The 25,958-nt window shown below is 42.5% G+C and overlaps 1 protein-coding gene across 10 annotated transcripts; it reads left to right on the plus strand.

Annotated features, from left to right (window-relative positions):
• Positions 1-3,679: 3,679 nt before the first annotated feature.
• On the plus strand, positions 3,680-16,175 carry LOC135556626 (bromodomain-containing protein 1-like). 10 transcript variants are annotated; one of them, XM_064989981.1, is made up of 13 exons: positions 3,680-4,015; positions 5,375-6,747; positions 6,838-6,994; positions 7,501-7,632; positions 8,759-8,887; positions 9,026-9,338; positions 9,505-9,774; positions 9,929-10,426; positions 10,515-10,641; positions 10,854-10,984; positions 13,737-13,831; positions 14,197-14,345; positions 14,507-16,175. In XM_064989981.1, the coding sequence occupies exons 2-13, from the start codon at positions 5,384-5,386 to the stop codon at positions 14,688-14,690; spliced, it is 3,549 nt and encodes a 1,182-aa protein (XP_064846053.1). In that variant the 5' UTR covers positions 3,680-4,015; positions 5,375-5,383; the 3' UTR covers positions 14,691-16,175. The 10 variants fall into 10 exon arrangements, 8 of the variants coding, with proteins under 8 accessions (XP_064846053.1, XP_064846046.1, XP_064846048.1 ...); XR_010458030.1 differs by lacking the exons at positions 13,737-13,831; positions 14,197-14,345; positions 14,507-16,175 and adding exons at positions 11,781-12,424; positions 12,639-12,724 and having other exon boundaries at positions 6,838-7,006; XR_010458031.1 differs by lacking the exons at positions 13,737-13,831; positions 14,197-14,345; positions 14,507-16,175 and adding exons at positions 11,781-12,424; positions 12,642-12,660 and having other exon boundaries at positions 6,838-7,006.
• Positions 16,176-25,958: the final 9,783 nt, after the last annotated feature.

The raw sequence follows: 25,958 nt of genomic DNA on the forward strand, positions 1-25,958 counted from the left end.
AGTTGAAACTGCTTGCTGTCAGAGAGGAAGAAGAGATATTTCGTCTTTGTTGTTGCAGGGGGGAGGGGCTTGGTGTCTGTGTGGGAGTCCAAAAAGACAAACGCTCATAATTTATTTTTTTGAATAATAAAATCACACGAATCTTAATTCTTGCCGTACAGGCATTTGCAACACCAATATCAACTGTGTGTTTGCGTGACTACTACAGGGGACAAAAAGCAATTTTGCTTGATTTGTTGTTTGAGGACAGTTAAACTATAGATATACATCATGACATTTAGATTTACATTATTGGGGATAATATCTGCAACAAGCAATTCAGTTATCAAAAACTATAGGGAGAGGGCTTTTGATTTTCCTATCGTATTTGGGATTCAAACCTTGGGATAGGCGACCTGCCACCCAAGGCTGTGGGAAATTCTTGTGAGCCACGTGGGGCTTGGTTTTTCCATGATCGACATACCAAGCACAGTGGCCTACTCCCAAGAAGAAAGCGCTCCCTACTGGTTGTCACCAGTTACCACAGCCACAAAGTAAAATGGTGCTTTTTGGTATTAATGTAAGGGTTCGACATAAGGATAGCAGTGTGGTTGAGATTGGGTTTAAGGTTAGGTTTAAAATAACATTTTGGAGAAGAGAAATGTAAGAAAAAGGCTGGGTTTTATGACTTTGTGACTGTGGTAACTAGTGACGACTCCACCTCCTCCCCACACCACAACTGGGACGTTCTCAATTACCATTTTCGAGAGCATCAAATCCATGATGCATTGTGGGTAGATAGTGACTGCTTGACTGATCTACAAATAATAGCCAGCAGTTATTTATGAAGCAAGGTGATTTGTGGATCAGTCAGTCAGGAGTCGCATGAACTGTCGAACAGACCATTTTCTTCACCCTCACAAATTCATGATTTTCGCTTAAATTAAGACCAAAAAGTACAGTTTGATTTTCCTAATTTGTTATAGACAATTTTGACTTTGTGGCTGTTGTAACTAGTGGAAACCATGGCGTTGCCTATGCTCTCACAGATAACATGTTGCATCCTCTTAACTATCGCTATGAGCAGCTCAACTGGTGGAGCACCTTTGACACCATCTTCATTTTGAAGTAGTCAATTTTCTTCTACTAATTCTTTGAGTTGGTAAACAAACTGAAAGGGTGGATTCTGCCACCTGGAGTGTGTTGTTTGAACAGTTATAAAGCAAAGGGGTGGTAGGTAACCGAGTGGTTAGAGATGAAAGGTTGTTGGATCGAATCCCTGAGCTGACAAGGTAAACATCTGTTGTTCTGTCCCTGAACAAGGCAGTTAACCCACTGTTCTCTGGTAGGCTGTCATTGTAAATACGAATTTATTCTTAACTGACTTGTCTAGTTTAAAAAAAGATTGGTGACATACTGCCACCTGCAGTTATGGAATGTTTGCTCATAATTATAACTAATTGGCTGATGACTTGGATGGAATTGTGATCCTGCTGAGGGGAGGAAGGTGCATTATAATGTCTGGAATGGTGCAAATTGAATGGCATCAAACACATGGAAACCATGTGTTTGATTCCACTCATTTACCACAAGCCTGTCCTTCCCAATTAAGGTGCCACCAACCTCCTATAATGTGATACTTCCCCAACACAGGAAGTCCCACCCAGTTGACTACTTCAAATTGTCCTCAATGACTTTGTCCATAATTAAGAGAATATGAGGTGGAAAATGGAACTCCACAAGGTTAGTCCTATCTTATTCACATTGATGATATCTTTGGGAATATTGGACAGGGTATAGGGGCAGCGTTATATGCAGCTAATGGTGCCATTTGGAAAAAGGGAAGGGATACACCATATGTAATAGAGAACATGGAAGCAGTAGAGGAATGCTAAATCTTGCCATATGATGTTTGCTAAAAAAAAGATGAAGGAAGATGTCAGTGTTCTATTATACGGAGAATGAATGGAAAGGGTAACATCATTTAAGTATTTGGAGCAATCTGGAGACATATTACATGTATTGAGACTAAATGTAAGTATTGCATCTCATGAGGACAATAGTTGGTGGTGATTGGGGGTGCATATAGGCAATTTTTACTGAATATTTATCATACTTTGATGAGATAGTCCGTAGATTATGGGTGCTTTGTATATGGTTCTGCGGCTTTTACATCGCTGTTGCGCCTTGATAGGATGCAAGTGAGGCCACTCAGGATGTGCATTTAAAATTGCCCCAGTTGAGGCTCTACGAGTAGATACTGGGGAAATGCCACTATCCCGTAAGGATAGACTCTTAAGGATAATACCACCCCCCCCCCCCTTAAATGACATACCCAAATCTAACTGCCTGTACCTCAGGACCTGAAGCAAGGATATGCATATTAGATGCTGGGGAAATGACACTATGGACTCTGTGGCAATAGGTAATGTGCCACAATGGTTTTATACAAGACCACATGTTGATCTTAGCATGACAGAAGAAAATAAACAATGGTGTGAAGAAGATAATGTAGAAACAATAGTGTATCAATATATTAGTAATCAGTTTTATTATTGTCTTGCAGTGTATAAAGTAGGTTCAAAGAGCAGTAGTACTTATTCCTGAGTTTGAGGATAATCTATGCATGAGACTAATGATTTATCTGTATATTCAACAGAAATGGTTGCGATAATTGTTGGATTGCAATGGACAGAGGAGGTGCAACCAAGAAGACTAGTAATATGTTGGGACTCTGCATCAGTTTAGTGTAGTTTAAAATCTGGAAATTCAGAACGTGAGGATTTATGGTTAGAAAGAATGATGATGCTGTTTGGGTTACAAAGAAATGTTATTGAAATTCTGTTCTGTTGGATTCCGGCTCATACAGGTGTTTATGGAAATTATATCGTAGATATAATAGCAAAAAGAGCAGTGAAAAATGATATTTTTTATCTTTATGTTACTAGGCAAGTCAGTTAAAGAACAAATACTTAATTTCAATGATGGCCTAGGAACATTGGGTTAACTGCCTGTTCAGGGGTAGAACGACAGATTTGTAGCTTGGGGATTTGAACTTGCAACCTTTCGGTTACTAGTCCAACGCACTAACCACTAGGCTACCCTGCCGCCACATTGTGCATATACCGGTGCAGTTGGGTAGAAGGGAAATGAAAACAATGATCCTGAAAAGATGTTAGATTTCTGGCAGAGACAATGGGATGAAAGTAGTAAGGGCAGACATTTTTATAGTTCAAGAAAATCTGTATGGGAGATAGTGTCATATAATGAGAAGAAAAGGTAGGATGAGAAGGGAATTCGGGATTTAATTAATCTTGGAAATTGGTACTGGAATGTGTAATGGATGTATGGTAGAGGAAACGGTTGAACATGTATTATTTTGTGAAATGTACGACATAGAAATGGAGAGGTTGTTTGATATGGTCAGAGAGGTTGGAAAGGAATGTGGAGTGGGTGGTATTTTGGGTGGGGGTGATGGGATTAGTGAGGTTTGAGGGGAATTATTTTATATTATTAGAAATTAAGGGTTAGTAAGGAGAATATAGTGGTATCGATAGATCGTGACCGGCCTCACAGTATGTGGCGCCGTATGCACCTGTCAGTTGGTTGCGATTCGCCAATAAAACTGAAAGTAGAAAGCGCTGCCCATGCTAACACTAGATTTTGGGCACTAGCGTGCTCTATCCATCTCTATGGAGTCGCTGCACATTGCACAACCGCATTGTTGTTGGGAAAAAGAAACCAGGGGCAACTTGCTAGTTACTGATTATTACCCTGTTGGAAAAGGACATTAGCTAGTATTTGGTGGCTTTTCCGAAATATTTATGTTTGAAATAGAATCGAATTTGGAATTTAGGCACTCGTCTTGGATACCTCTCGGTATCTTTCAAATTTATAATTCAAAACTGCTCGAGCGGTGCCCGTTGGATGAGAGGATTGTGTGTGGATTTACTGCTGCTGCTCTGCGCAGGCTACTTCGGCGCCATTGCTTGCAAGCGCTGCTGTTTTCAAAAGCAGAATTACTGAAAATACAAAGGTCGGTATAGCCAAATTTCCTATCCACACGCACACGTGCTTTTTAGACCGAACTAAAATTCTTTACATAAATTAATTATACATGCCAGTGGGGAAAATTATAACTTTAACGAATGGACTCGGATTCTTGTTTAGTCCGACGCCATATTTCCCTCTTGGCGTATTGTGAACGAACTGTCTTAGCTAGCTAAAACTCTTTCTAGTAAGTGAGACTGCTGGCGCTGTGCTTTTACAGGATCTCCCTCTCCTGGCTTCATATACATATTATGTTTATGCCTAGCTTCAATTTGTTGAACGTTGAGCAAACGTTGGTTTGCTCAGTAGTTACCGCGTTAGCTCGGAATCTAGCTAATTTGCTAGCCACAAACTGGCTTTACGCTAGTTAGCCTAGCGAACGTTAACTAATTGACTTCTAGCCAGCTAGCCTAATAGCTACAACATCACCTACCATTACTTTAAAGTAGTTATCTAATTGTGACTTGTTTAAAGCAGTTAGCTAGCTAATGCTAACTAACACAACTTAGCATTGCCAAGTTAGTAAGTTAGCTAACATTAGCTAGCTATATGTTATTTTTTGACAGTTGACTAACGTTACCCAGGCTAGATAAATGGTTGCCTAATTAACCAGACTGATACAAGTTATTGGTATAGTCTGAAAAAAGATCAGAAACTTGACACGTTTTCTTACAAGCCAGAAGAATGTTGACTACCATTATATTTGATATTACTCTACTGGTTGTTTGTGTGATTGATCATTCAGCTGGTCGAAATTTGAGGGACAATATCCACAGGAAAGTATGATGTACCCGACTTTTAATAGCGCAGGTATTACCATTGACATTTCTGGCACATTCGTAAAACCATGTAAACACCTGCTTGACTTGGGTTAGTATAAATGCATCACTTGCATGTACTTCCGTATTGTGCACGTGCCTTAGGTCATGAGCAAACATCATTATTTCCGCACACAGAGACCCACATGTTGTAGTCTGCTTAATAATACTTCCCTGTGGATATTTCGTCGAATGTCGACCAGCTGAATGAGCAACCCCACGGACAATAAATCGTCAGAGTAAGTTAACATATAATGTGATTAAGCATGCGTGACAGACAGGGAACGTTTAGTTTGTTCTACATCCATGTAAATGTACACAGTTATGCTGTACACAATGGAAAACATCGCAACATTCGGCACTAGGCATTGTCTTGTTAACTAAGAGCCTTATTTTATGTCAGAATAGTAGACATAACTGAAACCAAGAAATGGAAATTGTGGCTGGCTAATGATTTATTACAATCTTGGTTGTTATTGCCCCAAGTGAAATTTCAATTAAATATTTTTTTTTTGCTGGCTCTTTAGGTCTTCAAGATGAAGAAAAAAGTACGGCATCATAATCGCATGTCCACACCCCAGAGGCCCCCCTCTCCCATCAAACCCTCACCGAACAAGGAGACCATGACCTATGCCCAGGCCCAGCGCATGGTGGACCTGGAGATAGATGGCCGTGTGCACAGGATCAGCATATATGACAAGTTGGATGTCATCACCGACGATGACCCCACGGCCCAAGAGATCATGGAGTGCAACAGCAACAAGGAGAACAACGAGAAGCCCCAGCTAGTCCTGGTGCGCTCGGTGAGACTCAAAGACAACCAGCAGAAGAGGAGCACAGCCCTCACCACCACACATGGCGCTGACCCTCAAGTAAGCGCCCTTTTGGAACCCAAGTTCCGCACTGTGGAGTACAACCTTCCCGCAGTGTCTCGGAGGCCCTCCATCTATTATATGTATTGTGAGAAGACGGCCGAAGAGCTGGATGAGGAGGTGGAATACGACATGGATGAGGAGGATTACGCCTGGCTGGATCTGCTCAACGACAAGAGGAAAAGTGAGGGTGTCAGCCAGGTGTCCCAGAACCTCTTTGAGTTTCTTATGGACCGCTTTGAGAAGGAGTCCTTCTTTGACAGCCAGGGCCGGAGTGACCCCCAGTCCCTCATCGACGAGGATGCTGTCTGCTGCATCTGCATGGACGGAGACGGCCAGGACAGCAATGTTATTCTCTTCTGTGACTCCTGCAACATGGCCGTGCACCAGGAGTGCTACGGTGTTCCCTACATCCCAGAGGGCCAGTGGTTGTGTCGCCACTGCCTCCAGTGCCCCTCACGGCCCGCTGAGTGTGTCTTCTGCCCCAACAAGGGCGGCGCCCTGAAGAAGACGGACGATGACCGCTGGGGCCACGTGGTGTGTGCCCTGTGGGTACCAGAGGTGGGCTTCTCTGACACGGTCTTCATCGAGCCCATTGACGGTGTCAGCAATATACCGCCCGCCCGCTGGAAACTCACCTGCTACCTCTGCAAGGAGAAGGGTGCCGGGGCCTGCATCCAGTGCCACAAGGTTAACTGTTACACAGCCTTTCATGTCAGCTGTGCCCAAAAGGCCGGCCTCTACATGAAAATGGAGCCTGTCAAGGAATTCACAGAGACCGGTTCGCCCACTTTTTCTGTGAAGAAGACAGCCTTCTGCTGCGCTCACACTCCTAAAGGGTGCACCCGGAGACCCCTTGCCATCTACGAGGAAGGCCAAGCTAACAACGGTGTCTGTCACAAGAGGGGTGACAAAAGAGGTAGGAGGAGGTTAAAAGGGTGGCTGAAGAAGAGTAAGATAGTGGTGGTGGTGCCTGAGGTAGAGGAAGAGGCTCCTGCTGCACCTGGGCCTAGTATAACCCCTAGCAGGTAGGCATATTATTTTTACTTCATTTGTCTACCAACCAAATGTTTCTAAATATTTTCCTAAATGACCAATGCTAACATATGCCCCCCCAGTTTTGACACAATCCTCAATCAAGTGTCTGTCCAGAAGAAGAAGGTGTTTGTGGAGCGGGTCCTGAGCTACTGGATGCTGAAGAGACAGTCAAGGAAGGGCGTTCCGCTGATCAGGCGTCTTCAGGCTAACACTCAGGTCCCCAAACCAGAGCAGCTGGTCAGTCCAGTGGTCAGTCTAATTGTTCATGGCATCCAAATCCTCGAGATAGAGAATCGTGTCTGCTTTAAAAAGTACTTTTCTTGTGTTTTAAAACCTTTCTGACGCTCAGAAATAAAAATAAAGCAGGCCGATAGCTGATTTGATAAATATGGAGCAGTTTCCTGTGTTTGCACCATTTTCTCAAAAGTTTTGGGATTATGTTTTTTTTTTTGGGGTCCAAAGAGGAAACAAAACACAACAAATAAAATGCATAATATTCATGACACTATATAATATTACACATGTAAATTGAGATTGGCCATTCATTTCAATATAGACTATAAAAAAGAGAAGAAAAGTAATTAAAATTAGCCCAGTTTATTTTAGTCAGAGCCATATTGAAAACGGCTCTCCACCAGTGTCCATTGAAGGTAGAGCCATGTAATTTTCTGCCCCCCTTTTTACCTGAGATGTATGTCTTGTGAATGTACATTAAAATGCCTTTTTGGACTCTGATGTTACAGGACAGCAGGGTGGAGGATAATCAAGCGATGAAGGAGCAGCTAAAGGAATGGCACCGCCTACGCCAAGACCTGGAGAGAGCTCGCCTACTGCTAGAACTGATCAGGAAGAGGGAGAAGTTAAAGAGAGCAGAGGTACAGAGAATTGGTGTTCTTATTTTCCACGGTAGTGAAATTAGAACGTTTGTTACAGCATATCAATGGATAGTTGTGAGCAATCCTATAAATAAAATGTGGTAAAATGAATTTCCTCTCCTTTTGAAATAATCTGTAACCATGTTTGTATGTAAAGTTTTTATGCGAGTCAAGTCCTACTGAGTACCAACAAATAAAAATCATGACAGGTGTAATGGAAACCGGACGTTTCTGTACAATTTTAGAAATTCCGACAGATCATTTGTTTCAGTTGTAGTGGGGGGACCACATGCACCATATCATCTTGTGACTCCAAGTTTACTTCGATATGGTGGTTTTTATATCAATATTTGTGCATTAAAAAGGCATTTCCATCACCATTTCTCATAATGATGGAAATGCCTTTTTAATGCACAAATATTGATATAAAAACCACCATATCGAAGTAAACTTGGAGTCACAAGATGATATGGTGCATGTGGTCCCCCCACTACAACTCCGGAAAGCATGTGGTTTATTAGGCTACAGATGAAATAACTGATGAAATTCATAGGGTGGTGAAAGTGCATTGTGGTCTTGATGCTCCTTTCCAATAAGTATTGAGGGTCTGATTCTGGTGACATGATGCTTGACTGCTGTTTGACAAATAAAACATTCTCGCTCATATCCATACTAATATCATTATGTATGCATTCTTTATGCATAGCCTACCTGCACAGCCTTCCTGCACTGTATTGGCGAGTTCTTGGCTAGAGCGCATGTTCCAAGACCAGAGAAGGCACATTTGCTATATAACGCAACAGTTTTTGTGAAAAAAACATCGCTAGAGTTAAATGCGATGGAAACACAAACTTTAGATTTTTATTTGGTACATGAAAAGGTTAATTTTGTGTGCACTACATCATGCGCTGATTGTTATCCTCAACTAGTCCGTTTGGTGAAAACACCACTGGTGGGAAAATGCGCATATTTTCTTCATGCATATTTTAGAATATTTGCATGAAAGTCTGTCGTCAATTGGATGGAAACCTAGCTTGTTGTTGAAACGGCTTTAGGATTGGTTGTTGGAATCCTTAGTAAATATTAGTATACTGCTACAGCTTTGTTTTGTCCTGTCCCCATTCAGATGAAGCTCCAACAGTCCGTTCTAGAGGTACAGCTCACACCTTTAAATATTCTACTTCGAGCCGTATTGGACCAGCTTCAGGAGAAGGACCCAGCCAAAATCTTTGCCCAGCCTGTCAGCGTTAAAGAGGTAAGGTCCCCCACACCCCACAATAGAATGTTACTTCCACAGATTGAAAACAAATGGTACCATATGGTTCTAATTCATTCTTTGGGTACCCTTTCCATCAGCATCATATTTTGTTTTCCGTCTCCCCATCCCTCTTAGGTGCCTGACTACTTGGACCACATCAAGAAGCCAATGGACTTCTCCACCATGAGGAAGCGCATTGATGCCCACTGCTACAAGAGCCTGGTGGAGTTTGAGGCTGACTTCGATCAGATCATATTCAACTGCATGAAGTACAACGCCAAGGACACGTTCTTCTACAAGGCCGGTCTGCGTCTGCAAGACCGAGGCGGGGCCATCCTCAGGAAGACTTGTCGGGAGGCTGAGCGAATCGGCTTTGACTTTGCCAGCGGGATGCACCTTCCTGACCAGCCAAAGGTGGAGGCTCCTTCCCCTTTCTCCTGGGACGATGGTAAGAACATGTTCTACATATGTTTACTTCTATATTAATCGGTCCACAGCCAAATCTACAAAATACCCTTTGCTGAATCTAACTATTGATTTATGGTACTATAACATTTTGGAATGGGGCCACAACTGAGCTCAGCCAATCAAGTTGTTGTTTGTGTGTCTTGCAGTGGACCAGATACTAAACCCAGCCAACCGGCAGCACATGTCTTTAGAAGGGCAACTGAAAGAGCTGCTGGAGAAGATGGACCTGAGCAGTGCCATGAAGTCCAGTCCGTCTCGCAGCAAGCGATTGAAGCTGCTTAAAAAGACCATCACAGATGTTCGCAGCGAGATATACCTAAAGACGCAACACCCCGCTGCCGCCCCCTCTGAACCGAAACCAGCAGAGACTGATGAGAAACCACTGCCCCCCACTCGACACAGCACACAGGAAGAGGGTACGTACCAGGTGGTCTAAAAGCAAAGAATTGGTTCAATAATGCTTTCTCTTTGCTTTGATGTATTATTTGATGAACTGTAGGCTATTAGCTTGCCTGTTCTACATGTCAGGGTTTTTTCATTTCCTTCTGTGATTCTGTCTTGGTTGTATAGAAGAGGAGTCTTTGCTCCCACCGAAACTAGAGCCGTTGAACTCGTCGCCGCCACTTGTGAACTCAGACAGTCATTCAGAACCTCCCATGCTCAAGCCCATCAAATCCAATGGGGACAAGAGCCAGAAGACTTTGAAGTGCAATGGTGTCAAGACCACTACCTCAGTACCCCGGGATACCCTCAACGGGCCCATCTCTAACCCGCTGGTCTCCGACAGTAACCTTAGTGTTGGGGCCACCTCCACCCTCGCAGAGCCCTCTAGCACGGGCAACAGGCGGACCAATGTGCTCTTTCGCAAGTCCAAGAATGCCAGCCCGCAGAAGCCCCCAAGGACAGCTGAGCATCAGCTTGGCTCCCCGCTGCTGGGCACCAAAACCTTCCTCTCTGTGGTTATTCCTCGCCTGGAGACTCTCCTCCTACCCAGGAAGAGGACCCACAGTGCCTGTGGAGGCTGTGACCAGGATGAGGAGGAATCCCCCATCAAGCGTCTTGACACAGGTAAAGCCCAGTGTTAGATTTTTTTTTTTTATTATTTCAATTTTTTTGGCATGCAAAATCTAATGGAGATTTTTTTTCTTGTCTCCAGGACTAGCTAATGGATTTGTTGTTGAGCCGGAGCTTGAAACCAGCCCCATTAGGCCGATGGAGCCTCGCAGGCGCTGCACCTCCGAGTCTAGCATCTCCCCTAGCGGCAGCGTGCTGTGTAGAACCAGGTATGATTGTCACCTCAGCACATTAGCAATATTTCAGCCTCTCTGCCTGCAGCACTCTACTGTGTAGTACCAGGTACAGGATAGGCAGTGGGCCTGCATCACAGTGCCATGTTAGCATTTATATCCAGTGTCTGCTCTAAGAGCCGTCTGGGGTCAAAGGCAGGATGTTGCACTCCACTTTTGGCACATTAGTTTCCCTCTGTTTCCTGCAGCACGGTCAGCGTGCCAAAAGGTGGGAAAGGAAGGCCATCCATGGCACGTAGGAGCACAGTGGACGACAAAAACACACTCGTCACCTGTATCGGAAATGGGGACTTCACCAAAGCCGCTAAGATTGCAGCAGGTGAGACACTGGTTCTTAGCACAAACACACTTTCAGGAGATTAAAGCCAGGATGGGACTTAAATTATAAATGATACATGTATCCATTTTTGTGGTAGTGGTTTATCATTTCTTCTGGAATAGCTAACATAGTCATTTGCCATTGCCCTGTCACAAAAGTGTATTCGTATTAGATTCTTTTTAAAACTTTAGTCTGAGTAATTTGGAATTCTACAATTTTCCCAAAATGAATTGACCAGTAAACCTCAAGGAATCCTGTGCATGTATTGGCTTCCAATGGACTACAAATCTCAGTTTAGGCAAGTAGAGGGTAGCCTGAAATCCAGACTAGTTTTGTGTTAACATTGTACTCTGTGTCCATATACTAAACATTTGTTTAGCATGACGAGGAGTGGCAATAATTGGAATATTAACACAGACTGGTACCCAAGTAGAAGGGATTTTTTTTGTCTTGACTGGTTAGAAAGTTCTAAGATTGGTACAACATACAGTACCAGTCAAAGGTTTGGACACACCTACTCATTCCAGGGTTTCTTTTCTTTTGACTATTTTCTACATTGTAGAATAATAGTGAAGACCTCAACTATGAAATAACACATGGAATCATGTAGTAACCAAGAAAGTAAGTGTTAAACAAATCAAAAAATATTTGAGATTCTTCGAAGTAGGCACCCTTTGACAGCTTTGCGCACTTGGCATTTTCTCGACCTGCTTCACCTGGTATGCTTTTCCAACATTCTTAAAGGAGTTCCCACATATGCTGAGCACTTGTTGGATTCTTTTCCTTCACTCTGCAGGCCAACTCATCCCAAACCATCTCAATTGGGTTGAGGTTGGGTGATTGTGGAGGCCGGGTCATCTGATGCAGCACTCCACCACTCTCCTTCTTGGTAAAATAGACCTTAGACAGCCTGGAGGTGTGTTGTCATTGTCCTGTTGAAAAACAAATAATAGTCCCACTAAGGCCAAACCAGATGGGATGGCGTATCGCTGCAGAATGCTGTGGTGGCCATGCTGGTTAAGTGTGCCTTGAATTCTAAATAAATCACGTTGTCACCAACAAAGCACCTTCACACCACCTACATGCTTCATGGTGGGAGCCACACATGCAGAGATCATCCGTTCACCTACTCTGCGTCTCAAAGACGCGGTCGGTTGGAACAAAAATTCTCACATTTGGACTCATCAGACCAAAGGACAGATTTCCACCGTTCTAATGTCCATTGCTCATGTTTCTTGTCCCAAGCAAGTCTCTTCTTATTGGTGTCCTTTAATAGAATTTCGGACTCCCGAGTGGCACAGCGGTCTAAGGCACTGCATCTAGTGCTGGAGGTGTCACTACAGACCCTGGTTCGATTCCAGGCTGTATCACAACCGGCCGTGATTGGGAGTTCGTTAGGGCGATGCACAATTGGCCCAGCGTCGTCCGGATTTGGCTGGGGTAGGCCGTCGTTGTAAATAATCATTTGTTCTTAACTGACTTGCCTAGTTAAATAAAATAAAAAGTGGCTTCTTTGCAGCAATTCAACCATGGCCTGATTCAGTCTTCTCTGAACAGTTGATGTTGCAATGTGTCTGTTACTTGAACTCTGTGAAGCATTTATTTGGGCTGCAATTTCTGAGGCTGGTAACTCTAATGAACTTATCCTCTGCAGCAGGTAACTCTGGGTCTTCCTTTCCTGTGGTGGTCATCATGAGAGCCAGTTTCATCATAGCGCTTGATGGTTTTTGCAACTGCACTTGAAGAAACTTTCAAAGTTTTAGAAATTTTCCGGATTGCCTGACCTTCATGTCTTAAAGTAATGATGGACTGTCATTTATCTTTGCTTATTTGTGCTGTTCTTGCCATAATATGGACTTGGTATTTTACCAAATAGGGCTATCTTCTGTATACCAACCCTACCTTGTCACAACACAACTGATTTGCTCAAAAGCATTAAGAAGGAAAGAAATTCCACATATAAACTTTTAACAAGGAACACTGGTTAACTAAAATGCTTTCCAGGTGACTACCTCATGAAGCTGGTTGAGAGAATGCCAAAAGTGTGCAAAGCTGTCAAGGCAAAGGGTGACTACTTTGAAGAATCTCAAATAAGAAATACATTTTGATTTGTTGAACACTTTATTTTGGTTACTACATGATTCCATATGTGTTATTTCATAGTTTTGTTGTCTTCACTATTATTCTACAATGTATAAAATTGTAAAAATAAAGAAACCCTGGCATGAGTTGGTGTGTCCAAACTTTTGACTGCTACTGTACATATTTTTGATTTAGACAGGAGTTTGTGTGCTTGGCAAGACTGCGTCTGAGCATGGAACATGAGCTCGTTTGACAGCAGACAGCTGAGGCTCTTCGCACACTGGGGCCATGGTTTGGATTTTTTTAATGTCCCAGTGGCCTGAGCTGACATGCCCTAAGGCAGCAATGGTCTCCCTGTCCAGACTAATCAATCCCACTTCCTATACATAATTCAGGAGTTTTCGGTTGTCTTCTCCTTGGTCTCAAACTGCAGAATGGTTACCCTCTACATCGACCTTGTGGTGTTTCATAATTCATACGATTCACTGTATTTCAATGTTTTGATGCCCTGTAATATTTCCCTGTGTGTGAACGTACATTCTTGTTTTTGTTTGCTACTGTTGTCTTTCCCTATCAGTGTGAGCATGGCTTTTAGAGTAGTATTCTTGTCTGTTTGCAGTGGAACCCCCCCCCCCCCATAACTTGCTTGTCGTTATTCCTGCTTCCGTAGAAGTTGTCAGCGGAAATGTTTGGATGTCCTCTAGTGCTGAACCCCTTAAACTAGTTTGGGCAAAATGTAGTGGATATCCCTCCTACCCTGCGTTGGTGAGTGAGAGCCTGTGTCCCAGAGACTGGCCATCTATATGTCTCATTTCCCATCCATTCGTCTCATCGTAAGTGGTGTAGCTCGTGTTTGTGCTCACCCATGCAGCAAGCTGCTCAGCTGCAATGTGTTGTGGATGGTATGAGTGTGTTAGGAGTCGCTGAGGAGTAATACAGATTGCTTAGAGCTTTCTGGGTGACTCGGGTAGCATGGCATCTGTATTTGGTAGTTTGTTAGTGTGATTGTTTGTCAGTTCCGGTCCACCAATCTGAACCACTGCTGCACCACCAGGATTCACTGCATCCTCTTGTTTTCAGACCACTAGAGTCAATCACTTTTCTCACCCCCCCCCCTCCCCCCAATGCAGATCATAGACCCGAAGCTGCCGAGGGAGGGGCGTCACCACCACCGGGTCTCCCTGCCCCCTCTGGACGTCCTCAGAGTCGGAGAGCTGATGCAGTACAAGTCCGAAGAGAAACTCTTCCTCGTCCACTTCTTCGACAACAAGCACAGCTGGTGAGATGATGCTCCCTCCCCTTCAATGGTTCGCCACTTGTATTATGCTCTAACGTGGCCAACAACTGGAACCTGGACATTTAAACTTTCTTGAGGACCAGTAGTAGTCAAGGGTAATATGATGTAGCATAATGCTAACGCTACGTCACTTTATTTGACAGGCAATGGCTTCCTAGATCCAAGATGGTTGCCTTTGGTATCAATAAGACCGTGGACAAGCTCAAACTGAAGGAGGGCCGCTCCTCTGGCATCCGTAAAGCTGTGCAGACCGCCTTCCAGCGTGCCATGAGCCACTGGAGCCAGGTCGGGGACAGGCCTAGCAGCGAGCCCTGCGATGTGGACTGAATCTGGTCATGCAACCTCCTCACCTCTAGAGGGAGTCCTTAACTCTGTTTACTTGATATTCCACAGCAGCCCTGGTATTCCTCACACCCATCATTGTTTACTGTCTCCTCTGTATTGAAGGAGCAGCCCAACGGTCTCTTGTTGCAGGTTTTCATTACACCTCGTCTCTTGATTATATTAACTGAGCTGCTCATGGGTAAATGGTATGACTCCACGCTGCGTATGCTCCATTTTAATCTATTCCATTCTAAATACTGTAGCTTGCAGTATATTCAAATGAATCTTTGAGCTATGCAACTAAACTCAAGTAATTGGATTGGCGGCTGCAAGAACCTTCATACGGCGTCTAAGGACTGACTTGTGAAAATCACTGGTCTAATGTGATGAATGTGCCGGAGTTGAGTCTGTCTTGTAATGTGCTGCAAGACTGCTGCAACCTTCACTGCCATCATGATTCTCACCCTCACTCCAATCTACTCTCTACAGCAACCCTGGATTTAACCCTGAAAATACCTTTCACAAGGCCTGACACTAATTTATTCTGTTTTCATGTATTATTGGTACTGCGTGTTCACTTTCTTGCTATTTATACTGCACGGGTGATTCATGGCAGCACTATGGTGCATATTAAATATTTGCTGGTGCTACAACCTGTGCAAGTCTAGGCTACCACACTCAACCAGGGGGAAAAATATATATACTGTATTGATTGAACGTTTTATTTGTTTTTTTTTATTTTAGCTACTTTTTTTACGGTTTCTTAAGTTATCGAAGTTTATGGAAAGCTTCTCTTGGCATTAATGTGTTTTTAAAAACAAGAATGTTTTTACCGGACTTGGTGTTTGTTTTTAGTTGTACATATTTATAAATCTTTATACTTGTATGCATCAGATGCTTTCAGTGTTTAAAAAGCTGAAAGTGCATCATTCACACACAACCAAAAATCAGCTGCCCAGATTTTCATACATTTAAACATGTATTTTTTGTTGCCTTTTGTGGTGTGTGTGTGATCGGGGAATAACAACCTGCAAACCTTTGTCTTCATACACAATGGTTTTGACTGTGTTACAGGGACCATGACCATGGGTGAATGTGCCTGTAGTAATTTATTGTAAAGGAGAAATGTATATGCATTACTTTATATAGAACGAATCGTAAGAGATACTAATGGCTCACTAGGAGCCAGCTGTAGAGGTCCTTTTTGCATTTTTTATTTTTTTTTTTTTTTTTTACCAGAGGCACTAATCTTAAAGGTGGGAATAGAATCCATGGCATTTTATTCAGTTGGGAGGATCTGGGGAGCAGTGGGTAGAATACATTTTTTTCTGTATCCCGAAATACAGTTTTGTATGGATGTTCTATAAATAGACTTTACTAGTCTTATTCTCTGGGAAAACCACATTATAGCCAATGGAGTAGATGCTGGCAAAGTCCAGTATTTTTTTATAAAACACTGAAAATAAAAAAAGTTATTGAATCACTGATTTTCTGTGTTGTATGGATTTTGTGTTTGATGAAATGAAACTGAGACAATTACATAGACTACCATAAGGTGGAGCTATGGCATGGCGAAAGTCTACTGCATGAGATACTTTAATTACGTTTACCAAGGGACCTCATGTCTACTGCCACCATCTAATACATGATAGTACAACCATGATCTAGATTAGAAGTTTCTGTCTAATGCTATCAAATAGCCTAAATGCAAATTTTCTTGATAATTGCCTTACAAAACCATAAGATATAATACATTTTGACATTGACCTTGTATGTTTATTTTAATGGCTGAACATAGCAAAAATAATTATTTTCTCCAGGACTGTATGTCAGGGAAGCACATAGTCCATGCAGAAACAGTGGGCTTCTCACCGCCTACATCTCCCTCAATCGGATGCTAATTGTTTGGGGAGGAAGGCTACAGCGGCATGAGCCGGAAAAAGTCAACTAACCGTGAAGATCAATCTCCCAGCATCAGCCTCATCAGAGAACTTTTGACTGAGCTAATTATCCGCTAGTTCGGCAGCAGTCCCTCGTGTGCGTGTGCGTGGGGCAGACGGCTGTGAAATTACGTGAGAGAACCCCAGCAGGTGAGTCTGAGAAGATGTTATTTCTGCATGCCACCTTGTCGCTTGGGGAAGGAAGGCGATGCCTGCAGTGCAGAGGGAGAGTGCTAGGCCTGCAATGTCAGGCTGTAACAGTATGTTGATCATTAGCCTATCACTAAGGGAAATGTTCTCCCAAGGCCCACATCGATCGACTGATGCAGTTGCACCACATTGTATTTGATGAAATTCAGTGACACTGCAGGTCATGGGTGGGACAGGCAGGTCATGACCCCTGAGTCATGTGGAACAAGCCCAATAAATACTTATGGCACATCTCCACAAGACTTGGTCAAAGATGTCAAACAGTTCTTCAGAGAACCACCAAAAATATGTCTCAAAAAGACACGCTGCAAAGGTGACATGAAACAGATATGTGAAGGTTGGATAGTTGTGTAAGAAAGAACAACAATCTTGAAAGTATGGCACTGGAGGCTAGAAGGTGTTGGTCGAGTGGAAGGAGTCGTGGTAAATTATGTATTTGCTCGCAAGGCTCCCAAAGACCGAAATACAAAAATATTGTAAAACAAAATTAAGAGATTAACTAAAAGCAAAGCTACATCGACAGCTGCTTTAAATAACGAAAGGCTAACTCACCAGATAGTGAGAAGATAACACTGGCCCAAACTGACTTTCATAACCTTGCCAGATAGCCCCGCCCATACCTGGAAGATACCAAAGGCAGGTAATAATGCTGTGTTCGTAACCAAGTGGGAAGTGGGAAATGAACACATAACTCCACTTGACGGCCCTCCAACTGGTAATTCCTAGTGGGAAACTATCATCCTGAGCTCCCACTTCTCCCACATGCTGACCTCTGACATCACCTACCAAGGAAGTGACTTTAACAGCAGTATATTCTGCAGTTAAATGCAAACACTAAATATTCTTTATATAAAGGAATCTATTAATATAGTTTTTGAACATTATCATTTGTTTACATTCATCCTAGCTATACTTTTAGTTTATTGTTTACGCAGCTTGTTCGCCATTAGCCAATCGGCATCTCTCAACAAGTTCAAAGCACGTGAATGCATCCAACATATATTTACCACTTCCCAACTAGTAAATTCCCACCTCCCACGTGGTGACGAACGCAGCATTAGCTGCACCACTACATCTTTTAAACATGAACATTTACAGAATTAATCTTTAATGATCTTTTACATTTTAAATATATATTTCATATTCATTATTCAATATAGAAATTATGAGATTTTACCACTAGCACTTTTATCACTGGCAAAACAAAAATAAGCCTATACCACCACCTTCCAAGGACAAAGTAGCGCCTGCACAGTAAAAAGGCATTCAATCAGGCACATAAAATTATCAGAAAAGCTGCCTAGCACCTACAACTCATAGAGATAGATAGATGACTCTAGTGCCTAAAAGCCCGATTTAGCATGTGCAGCTCCATTGAGGACTTTCACCATTTTGAAGTAGTCAAATGGATGAGACTTCCTATGCGTTAAGGAAGGATCACATAATTCCATCCAGGTCACCAATCAGCCAAATAATTATATTCTTGAGCAAACATTCCATAACTGTAGGTGGCAGTAAATCACCAACCTTGGCTTTATACCTCCCTGGTGGCAGTATGCTCCCTTTCAGATTGTTTACCAACTCATAGAAGTAGTAGAAGAAGAACATTGACTACTTCAAAATGAAGATGACCTCGATGGCACTGTCCAATATTGCGTCCTCTATCGCTGTGCTGCAGCTCACTACCACCACACGGTCCTGGACAACTCAGAAACATAAAGACAAGTTTCAAGTAAATCCTGGATTATAAAACAAATGTATTTTAAGGATTAAATGAATATTTAGAGTTGATCAGGTGCAATATTTCATCATTAGAGTTTACCAACTCAGTGACCTTATGGTTAGAGTGTCTGTCCTGAGATTGCAATGTTGTGAGTTCAATCCCTGGCTGAGTCATACCAAAGACTGTAAAAATGGGGGCTGATATGTCTCTGCTTACCACTCAGCAATAAAGATATAGATTGGGGGGTATGGCCCTGTCATACACTAATGTCCTGTCTAGGGGGTGTACTTGTACATCTAGCTGCCTCACGCTACAGAAACAGGAGATAGGCTCCTTTCCTAGGAGCAGTTCCGGCTCGCACAAGCCTACTTACATATTTCATTAGCTGATGTTTTAAACAACAAACAAAACAATGCCGCATGCTGCTAAACAGCTTCAAACAAGGCTACTGTTAAATGAGTCGAAAGAATGTGATGTGTAAGCCTAGAGTGAGTGTAGGAGTGCTATGTGCTTCTACTGAGGTAGGTAGAACTTTGCATGTAATTACAGTTGCTATGAGAAGCAATTTGATCTGATGAGTGACTCCTATTTTACTGATTCCCTATAACGTCAAGCAAAGGTTCGGGACACAAGGTTGTTTGGGCAGAGATGAGTCTGTTCCAGCTAAATGCCTTTAGGGATGAGGAGGACAATTTTTCAGGTGATACTGAAACCCACGGCTTACAACTGATGATGTCCTAAAATGGATTTTGTACCCCCATCGTTGAATAGGTCAAAAGCTGTCAAAGGACTTTAAAAAACTATTGTCAGGGATTGAACATGCAGTGTTCCTTAATGTCAGCTGAGGGGCAGTGCTACACAAGGAAATTGTAGCCAGGTGCAGAGGCCAATGGTGGGAGCACATGCATAGGGAAATAAAGTTTTGACTTAACGTGTTCAAAATCACTGAAATAAGTTACTAAATCAGTACATTTATAATTCCTTGTTTAACCTCAGTAGACACATTCTCTTGAGATGGAGGAGCAGAAAATAGCATGAATAAATTAATTTATAGTACACATTTATGATGTAGGGCTAGTCCCTTGCCAAATGTTAGGTTTCTAAGTTAAAATCAACTAAATTATGAATTTAGAATGTACAATATGCTTTCATATTGTCCATGTACCATGCTTTTAAAATGTACAACTACATTGAGGCACATGATAATTTGATAATGTATCTTTTTCACTCAATTTGGTTTTATAAATACTACACCAGAGTAATCCGAAAAGTTAAAAAGCCAAATAATATTTATCTATAATATTTATATTTTAAAGCTGCAACCAAATGAACATAGAAAAGTGTGTTATAGATCTGTCATTCTCATTGAAAGCAGGTCTAAGAAGCGATAGATCTGTTCTGTGTGCACTATTTCTGTGCTTCCCGTTCTTAAGTTTCATGTTTGTGTATTTTACTCTTGGTTTTCTGCACCAGCTTCAGACAGCTGAAAATACAATATCTTTGGTTATGGAAAATATATTTCACAGCAGTTTTGATTGTACAAATATTCTCTACATTATACCTGTTTGTTTAGTCACATAAACTGAAATTAGAATTAGAATTTGAGCAACCTGGAAATGGCGGAGCAATTCCTGCATAGTATATCTTTTAAATGTGATTTATGACTGTGTCTATGAGTTAATCGACAACTGCTTCAATGTCTTTGATGTACCTTCTCCTATGCTAATCAGCTTAATCATACTCTGTTGAGATTGGCAGGCAAATAACAGAAAAAGTTTGGACATGATTTTCCGTTGTCTTTAATGGAGTACTTCCGCTTCACTAACCCTCAGTAGTCTGGATTATGACCATGACCGCGGCGTGAATTAGGTCTACTCATTTCAATTCAACAACGAAGAACATTTTCATTGACCCCAACCCCAATTAGAATGTTTATTTATTCCTTACTATGAATGTGTGTGTGTGTGTGTCTGTGTGTGTGTGTGTGTATATGTGTGTGGTGTGTGTACTTGTTTTATCTAACTTTTTTGGGAGACTGCTGAACAAACCCCCTCCCGAAAGGAGCATCATTATCTACCAATTAGCCATAAATATCTTCAGAGTCATGAGTCAGTCCGCCTCAGCGACCAAGAGACTCAGTCTCACTGGAAATGCCTTTGAAGTAAGAAATAATTAGTTATGCAATGAAGATAATTAGCAATGTCCGGCTCATAAATAAACACTATTTTCATTGCACACAATTATGCCTCTGACGCCTCTGGAGTAGCTAGTCCCTTGAGTAGCAAAGCACAGAACTCTGTGCTCATGGCAAACACATAGAGAAGTCTTAATGCCAACAGGGTGTAGACTCTATTTTGTGTGTGTGAGCATGTGAGTGTGTGTAATGTGTAATGAGTTTTAATACGTTTATGTATGTGGAAGTCACACATGCATGCCTGTGTCTGTATACGTGAACAAATCGCATGCATATGTGGATGTATATTAGCATTGCTGTCTAAGTCATTCATTTTCTATATTGTGTACTCCGTGCTATTGTTAGCATAATTATCCTGTTGTAGGAATAGAGGGAGTGCTGTGGTCCTGCGTGATTTGGTAGACAAGGCTTCATCCTTAGTCCTGAGATACTTTTTGCTCTCATCACCATTCCTCTCCTTCAAGGGCAGCCAGTGTTGAGTGACAGGGCTTAGTGTGTTTCTCCGCTGAATTAGATTTGATACTCGGGGCTCTATAACGGGTGCTCTATAACAGGGGCTCTATAACAGGAGGCACCTGCTCAGTAAGAATAGCTGGAATAACACTTCATTTAAAAAAAATCTTATCTCTCCAACAGACACTCGCCTCTCTGAGTGCCGCATTATTTGGTACATTGTGGGGGGATATGTGTTGCAACGAAAGGTAACAAGTGTCCAGGTAAAGATAAGGAATGGTGAGGGTAGACGCGGATTAAGTTGAGGAGACATCGGGGTTAAGGATTTAGGGGGAAGATTAACGGTGTAACACCCTTCGTCATGAACAACTAATTTTGGGAGGATTACGAGGTAATACAACTCAGCTTCAAATTTTCTCACATACACTTTTGTTCAGCCTTCATCTTTAACCATGCACTCATGTCTTCCAGAGAAATCAGGGAGAAAAGGTAAGATGTGGTGAGGTGAGGAAAGAGATGTCTGACAAGAAAACCTGGAGCTCACCTTCATGTAAAAGCCATGCAGCAAGAATAGGCACTCCTTCCTAGTATTCTGTTTCACATTGCTTACCCTATGCAACAGAAAGAGAAGACAGTGTGTAGATTCAGTTGCAGTGTTAAGCAACATTGCAATTGGGGAATAAAGAAAGAATGTGATAAAATAGTGTCACCAACAGTCTGCTCTCAGTGGACAGGGCATTACCTTGACAGCCCTTGATCCGCTGCAAAGACAACGTTATCTGCATTCCCATTGTGTGCTCATATAAATCAGCAGTTGCGATATAACTCCTGAGCATTTTATGACGATGTCCCTCTTATCTGTGATGGAGTGTTTGAGTACAGGTTTATGTAGGTAAAAACTGGCACTCTCTTGCCTTTTTCTAATCTCCATCACTTTATCTATAATGGCAATGAGATGTGCTGAGACAGATGTAACATACTCCGTTATGTTTTTTTTGGGGTTGAAAATTGTGTTTTCCTCTTTAAATTAGCAAATCAGAAGAATCCGTGGGGTGCCATTTGAAATGGTTCACTGTGCATGTTTATCTGGCCTGATGTGTCCGCCCCTCCATTTTCATCAGAAGTAATAGAAGGCTATGAAGTGCTGGAAGTAATTCATTTTCAATGGAAGGAGAGCAATTTGAGGCAATGTGAGTAATTTGGCCATAGTTTAAACGATTCTGGCTGTGGAAAGACACAAAACAGTTGAGAAAATTGAACTTTATACAAATCATCAGCAATTACTTTAAATATAATGAAATACAATGTTATTCGTCACATGCTTTGTAAAATAATGTGTGGACTAACAGTGAAATGCTTACTGATGGACCTTCCCAACAATGCAGAGAGAAAGAAAATAGAGAAATAATAGAAAAGTAAAACACATAATAATAAAAGTAATAGTGGATACATAATGAGTAATGATACCAGTACTGGGGTACCAGTACTGAGTCAATGTGCAGTGGTACGAGGTAATACTTTAGCTTTATACAAGGGGTACCAGTACTGAGTCAATGTGCAGTGGTACGAGGTAATAACTTGGCTCTATACAAGGGGTACCAGTACTGAGTCAATGTGCAGTGGTACGAGGTAATAACTTGTCTATATATAAGGAGTACCAGTACTGAGTCAATGTGCAGGGGTACGAGGTAATAACTTGTCTATATGCAAGGAATACCAGTACTGAGTCAATGTGCAGGGGTATGAGGTAATAACTTGTCTATATGCAAGGAGTACCAGTACTGAGTCAATGTGCAGGGGTACGAGGTAATAACTTGTCTATACACAAGGAGTACCAGTACTGAGTCAATGTGCAGTGGTACGAGGTAATAACTTGTCTATACACAAGGAGTACCAGTACTGAGTCAATGTGCAGGGGTACGAGGTAATAACTTGTCTATATACAAGGGGGACCAGTACTGAGTCAATGTGCAGGGGTACGAGGTAATAACTTGTCTATACACAAGGAGTACCAGTACTGAGTCAATGTGCAGTGGTACGAGGTAATAACTTGTCTATACACAAGGAGTACCAGTACTGAGTCAATGTGCAGGGGTACGAGGTAATTGAGGTAGATATGTACATATAACTAGGAATAAAGTGACAGATAATAAACAGTAGCAGCAGTGTTGGTGATGAGTCAAAACAGTTAGTGCAAAAAGGGTCAATGCAGATAGGCTGGGTAGCATTTGGTTAACTATTTCACTAACTATTTAGCAGTCTTAAAACTTGGGGGTAGAAGCTGTTCAGGGTCCTGTTGGTTCCAAATTTGGTGGGTCGGTAGTGCATGCCGTGCGGTAGCAGGGAGAACAGTCTATGACTTGGGTGGTTGGATTCTGAGCATTTTTAGGGCCTTCCTCTGATACCGCCTGATATAGAGGTCCTGGATGGCAGGGAGCTCGGCCCCAGTGATGTACTGAGCCGTACTTATAGTGGCTTGCGAAAGTATTTTTCCTATTTTATTGCCATACAACCTGGAATTAAAATATATTTTGGGGGGTTTGTATCATTTGATTTGCACAACATGCTTACCACTTTGAAGATGCAAAATATTTTTTATTGTGAAACAAAAAAGAAATAAGACAAAAAACAGAAAAGTTGAGCGTGCATAACTATTCACCCCACCAAAGTCAATACTTTGTTAGAGCCACCTTTTGCAGCAATTACAGCTGCAAGTCTCTTGGGGTTGTCTATAAGCTTGGAACATCTAGCCACTGTGATTTTTACCCAGTCTTCAAGGCAAAACTGTTCCAGCTCCTTCAAGTTGGATGGGTTCCGCTGTTGTACAGCATGTCATACCACAGATTCTCAATTGGATTGAGGTCTGGGCTTTGACTAGGCCATTCCAAGACATTTAAATGTTTACCCACTCAAGGGTTGCTTTAGTAGTATTCTTTGGGTCATTGTCCTGCTGGAAGGTGAACCTCCGTCCCAGTCTCAAATCTCTGGAAGGCTGAAACATGTTTCCCTCAAGAATTTCCCTGTATTTAGAGCCATCCATCATTCCTTCAATTCTGACCAGTTTCCCAGTCCCTGCCGATGAAAAACATCCCCACAACATGATGCTTCCACCACCATGCTTCAGTATGGGGATGGTGTTCTCGGGGTTATGAGAAGTGCTGGGTTTGCGCCAGATATAGCATTTTTCTTGATGGCCAAAAAGCTCAATTTTAGTCTCATCTGACCCGAATACCTTCTTCCGTATGTTTGGGGAGTCTCCCACATGCCTTTAGGCGAACACCAAACGTGTTTGCTCATTTTTTTCTTTAAGCAATGGCTTTTTTCTGGCCACTCTTCCGTAAAGCCCTACTCTGTGGAGTGTACGGCTGAAAGTGGTCCTATGGACAGATACTCCAATATCTGCCGTGGAGCTTTTCAGCTCCTTCAGGGTTATCTTTGTTCTCTTTGTTGGCTCTCTGATTAATGCCCTCCTTGCCTGGTCCATGAGTCAATTTTTTTTTAAAGTATTTTTTTTCACTTCACCAATTTAGACTATTTTGTATATGTCCATTACATGAAATCCACATACAAATCTATTTAAATTACAGGTTGTAATGAAACAAAATAGGAAAAACGCCAAGGGTGTGAATACTTTTGCATGGCACTGTACTGCCCTCTAGCGTCTTGCAGGCGGGATGCCAAGCAGTTGCCATACCAAGCGGTGATGCAGCCAGTCAAGATGCTCTCAATGGTGCAGCTTTAGAACATTTAGAGGATCTGAATTCCATGCCAAATCTTTTCAGCCTCCTTAGGGGGAAGAGGCGTTGTCGTGACCTCTTCCAGACTGTGTTGGTGTGTGTGGACCGTGATAGATACTTAGTGATGTGGACACTGAGGAACTTGAAGCTCTTGACCCACTCCACTCCAGCCCCATCGATGTGAATGGGGGCGTGCTCGGCCCTTCATTTCCTGTAGTCCACGATCATCTCCTTTGTCTTGCTGACGTTGAGATAGAGGTTGTTGTCCTGGCACCACACGGCCAGGTCTCTGACCTCCTCCCTATAGGCTGTGTCATCATCGTCAGTGTTGTTCTGTCAGCAGACTTAATGGTAGTGTTGGAGTTGTGCTTGGCCACACAGTCGTGGGTGAACAGGGAGGACAGGAAGGCAGTAAGCATGCACCACTGAGTGGTGTGATATGTTGTTGCCTACCCTCACCACCTGGGGGCGTCCTGCCAGGAAGTCGGCTACAGTTGCAGAGGGAGGTGTTCAGTCCCAGGGTCCTTAGCTTAGTGATGAGCTTGGAGGACAATATGATGTTGAACGCTGAGCTGTAGTCAATAAACAGCATTCTCATGTAGGCGTTCCTTTTGTCCAATGTGGAGTGCAATAGAGGTTGCATCATATGTGGATCTGTGAGCCATGACCAGTGTTTCAAAGTATTTCATGGCTACAGACATGAGGGCGATAGTCATTTAGACAGGTTACCTTGGCGTTCTTGGGCACAGGGACTATGGTGGCCTGCTTGAAAGTTGTAGGTATTACAGACTGGGTCAGGGAGAGGTTGAAAATATCAGTGAAGACACAACAGGATCCAGCAGGTGTCTCAGTAGGAAACATCTGACCTCACAAAAGTTTAAAACAGGGCTGGTGTTTTGAAAAGGTACCACGCCTCATCAAAATAGGGGTTGGTGAACCATTCCGTAACGGTTAGATCTATCAGAAACTAGTTCCTTTCCAGGCCAAACCGGGGGGTGGGGGTGGGGGGGGGCA

This window comes from Oncorhynchus masou, chromosome 15, assembly GCF_036934945.1.
Source record: "Oncorhynchus masou masou isolate Uvic2021 chromosome 15, UVic_Omas_1.1, whole genome shotgun sequence".
Lineage (NCBI taxonomy): Eukaryota > Metazoa > Chordata > Actinopteri > Salmoniformes > Salmonidae > Oncorhynchus > Oncorhynchus masou.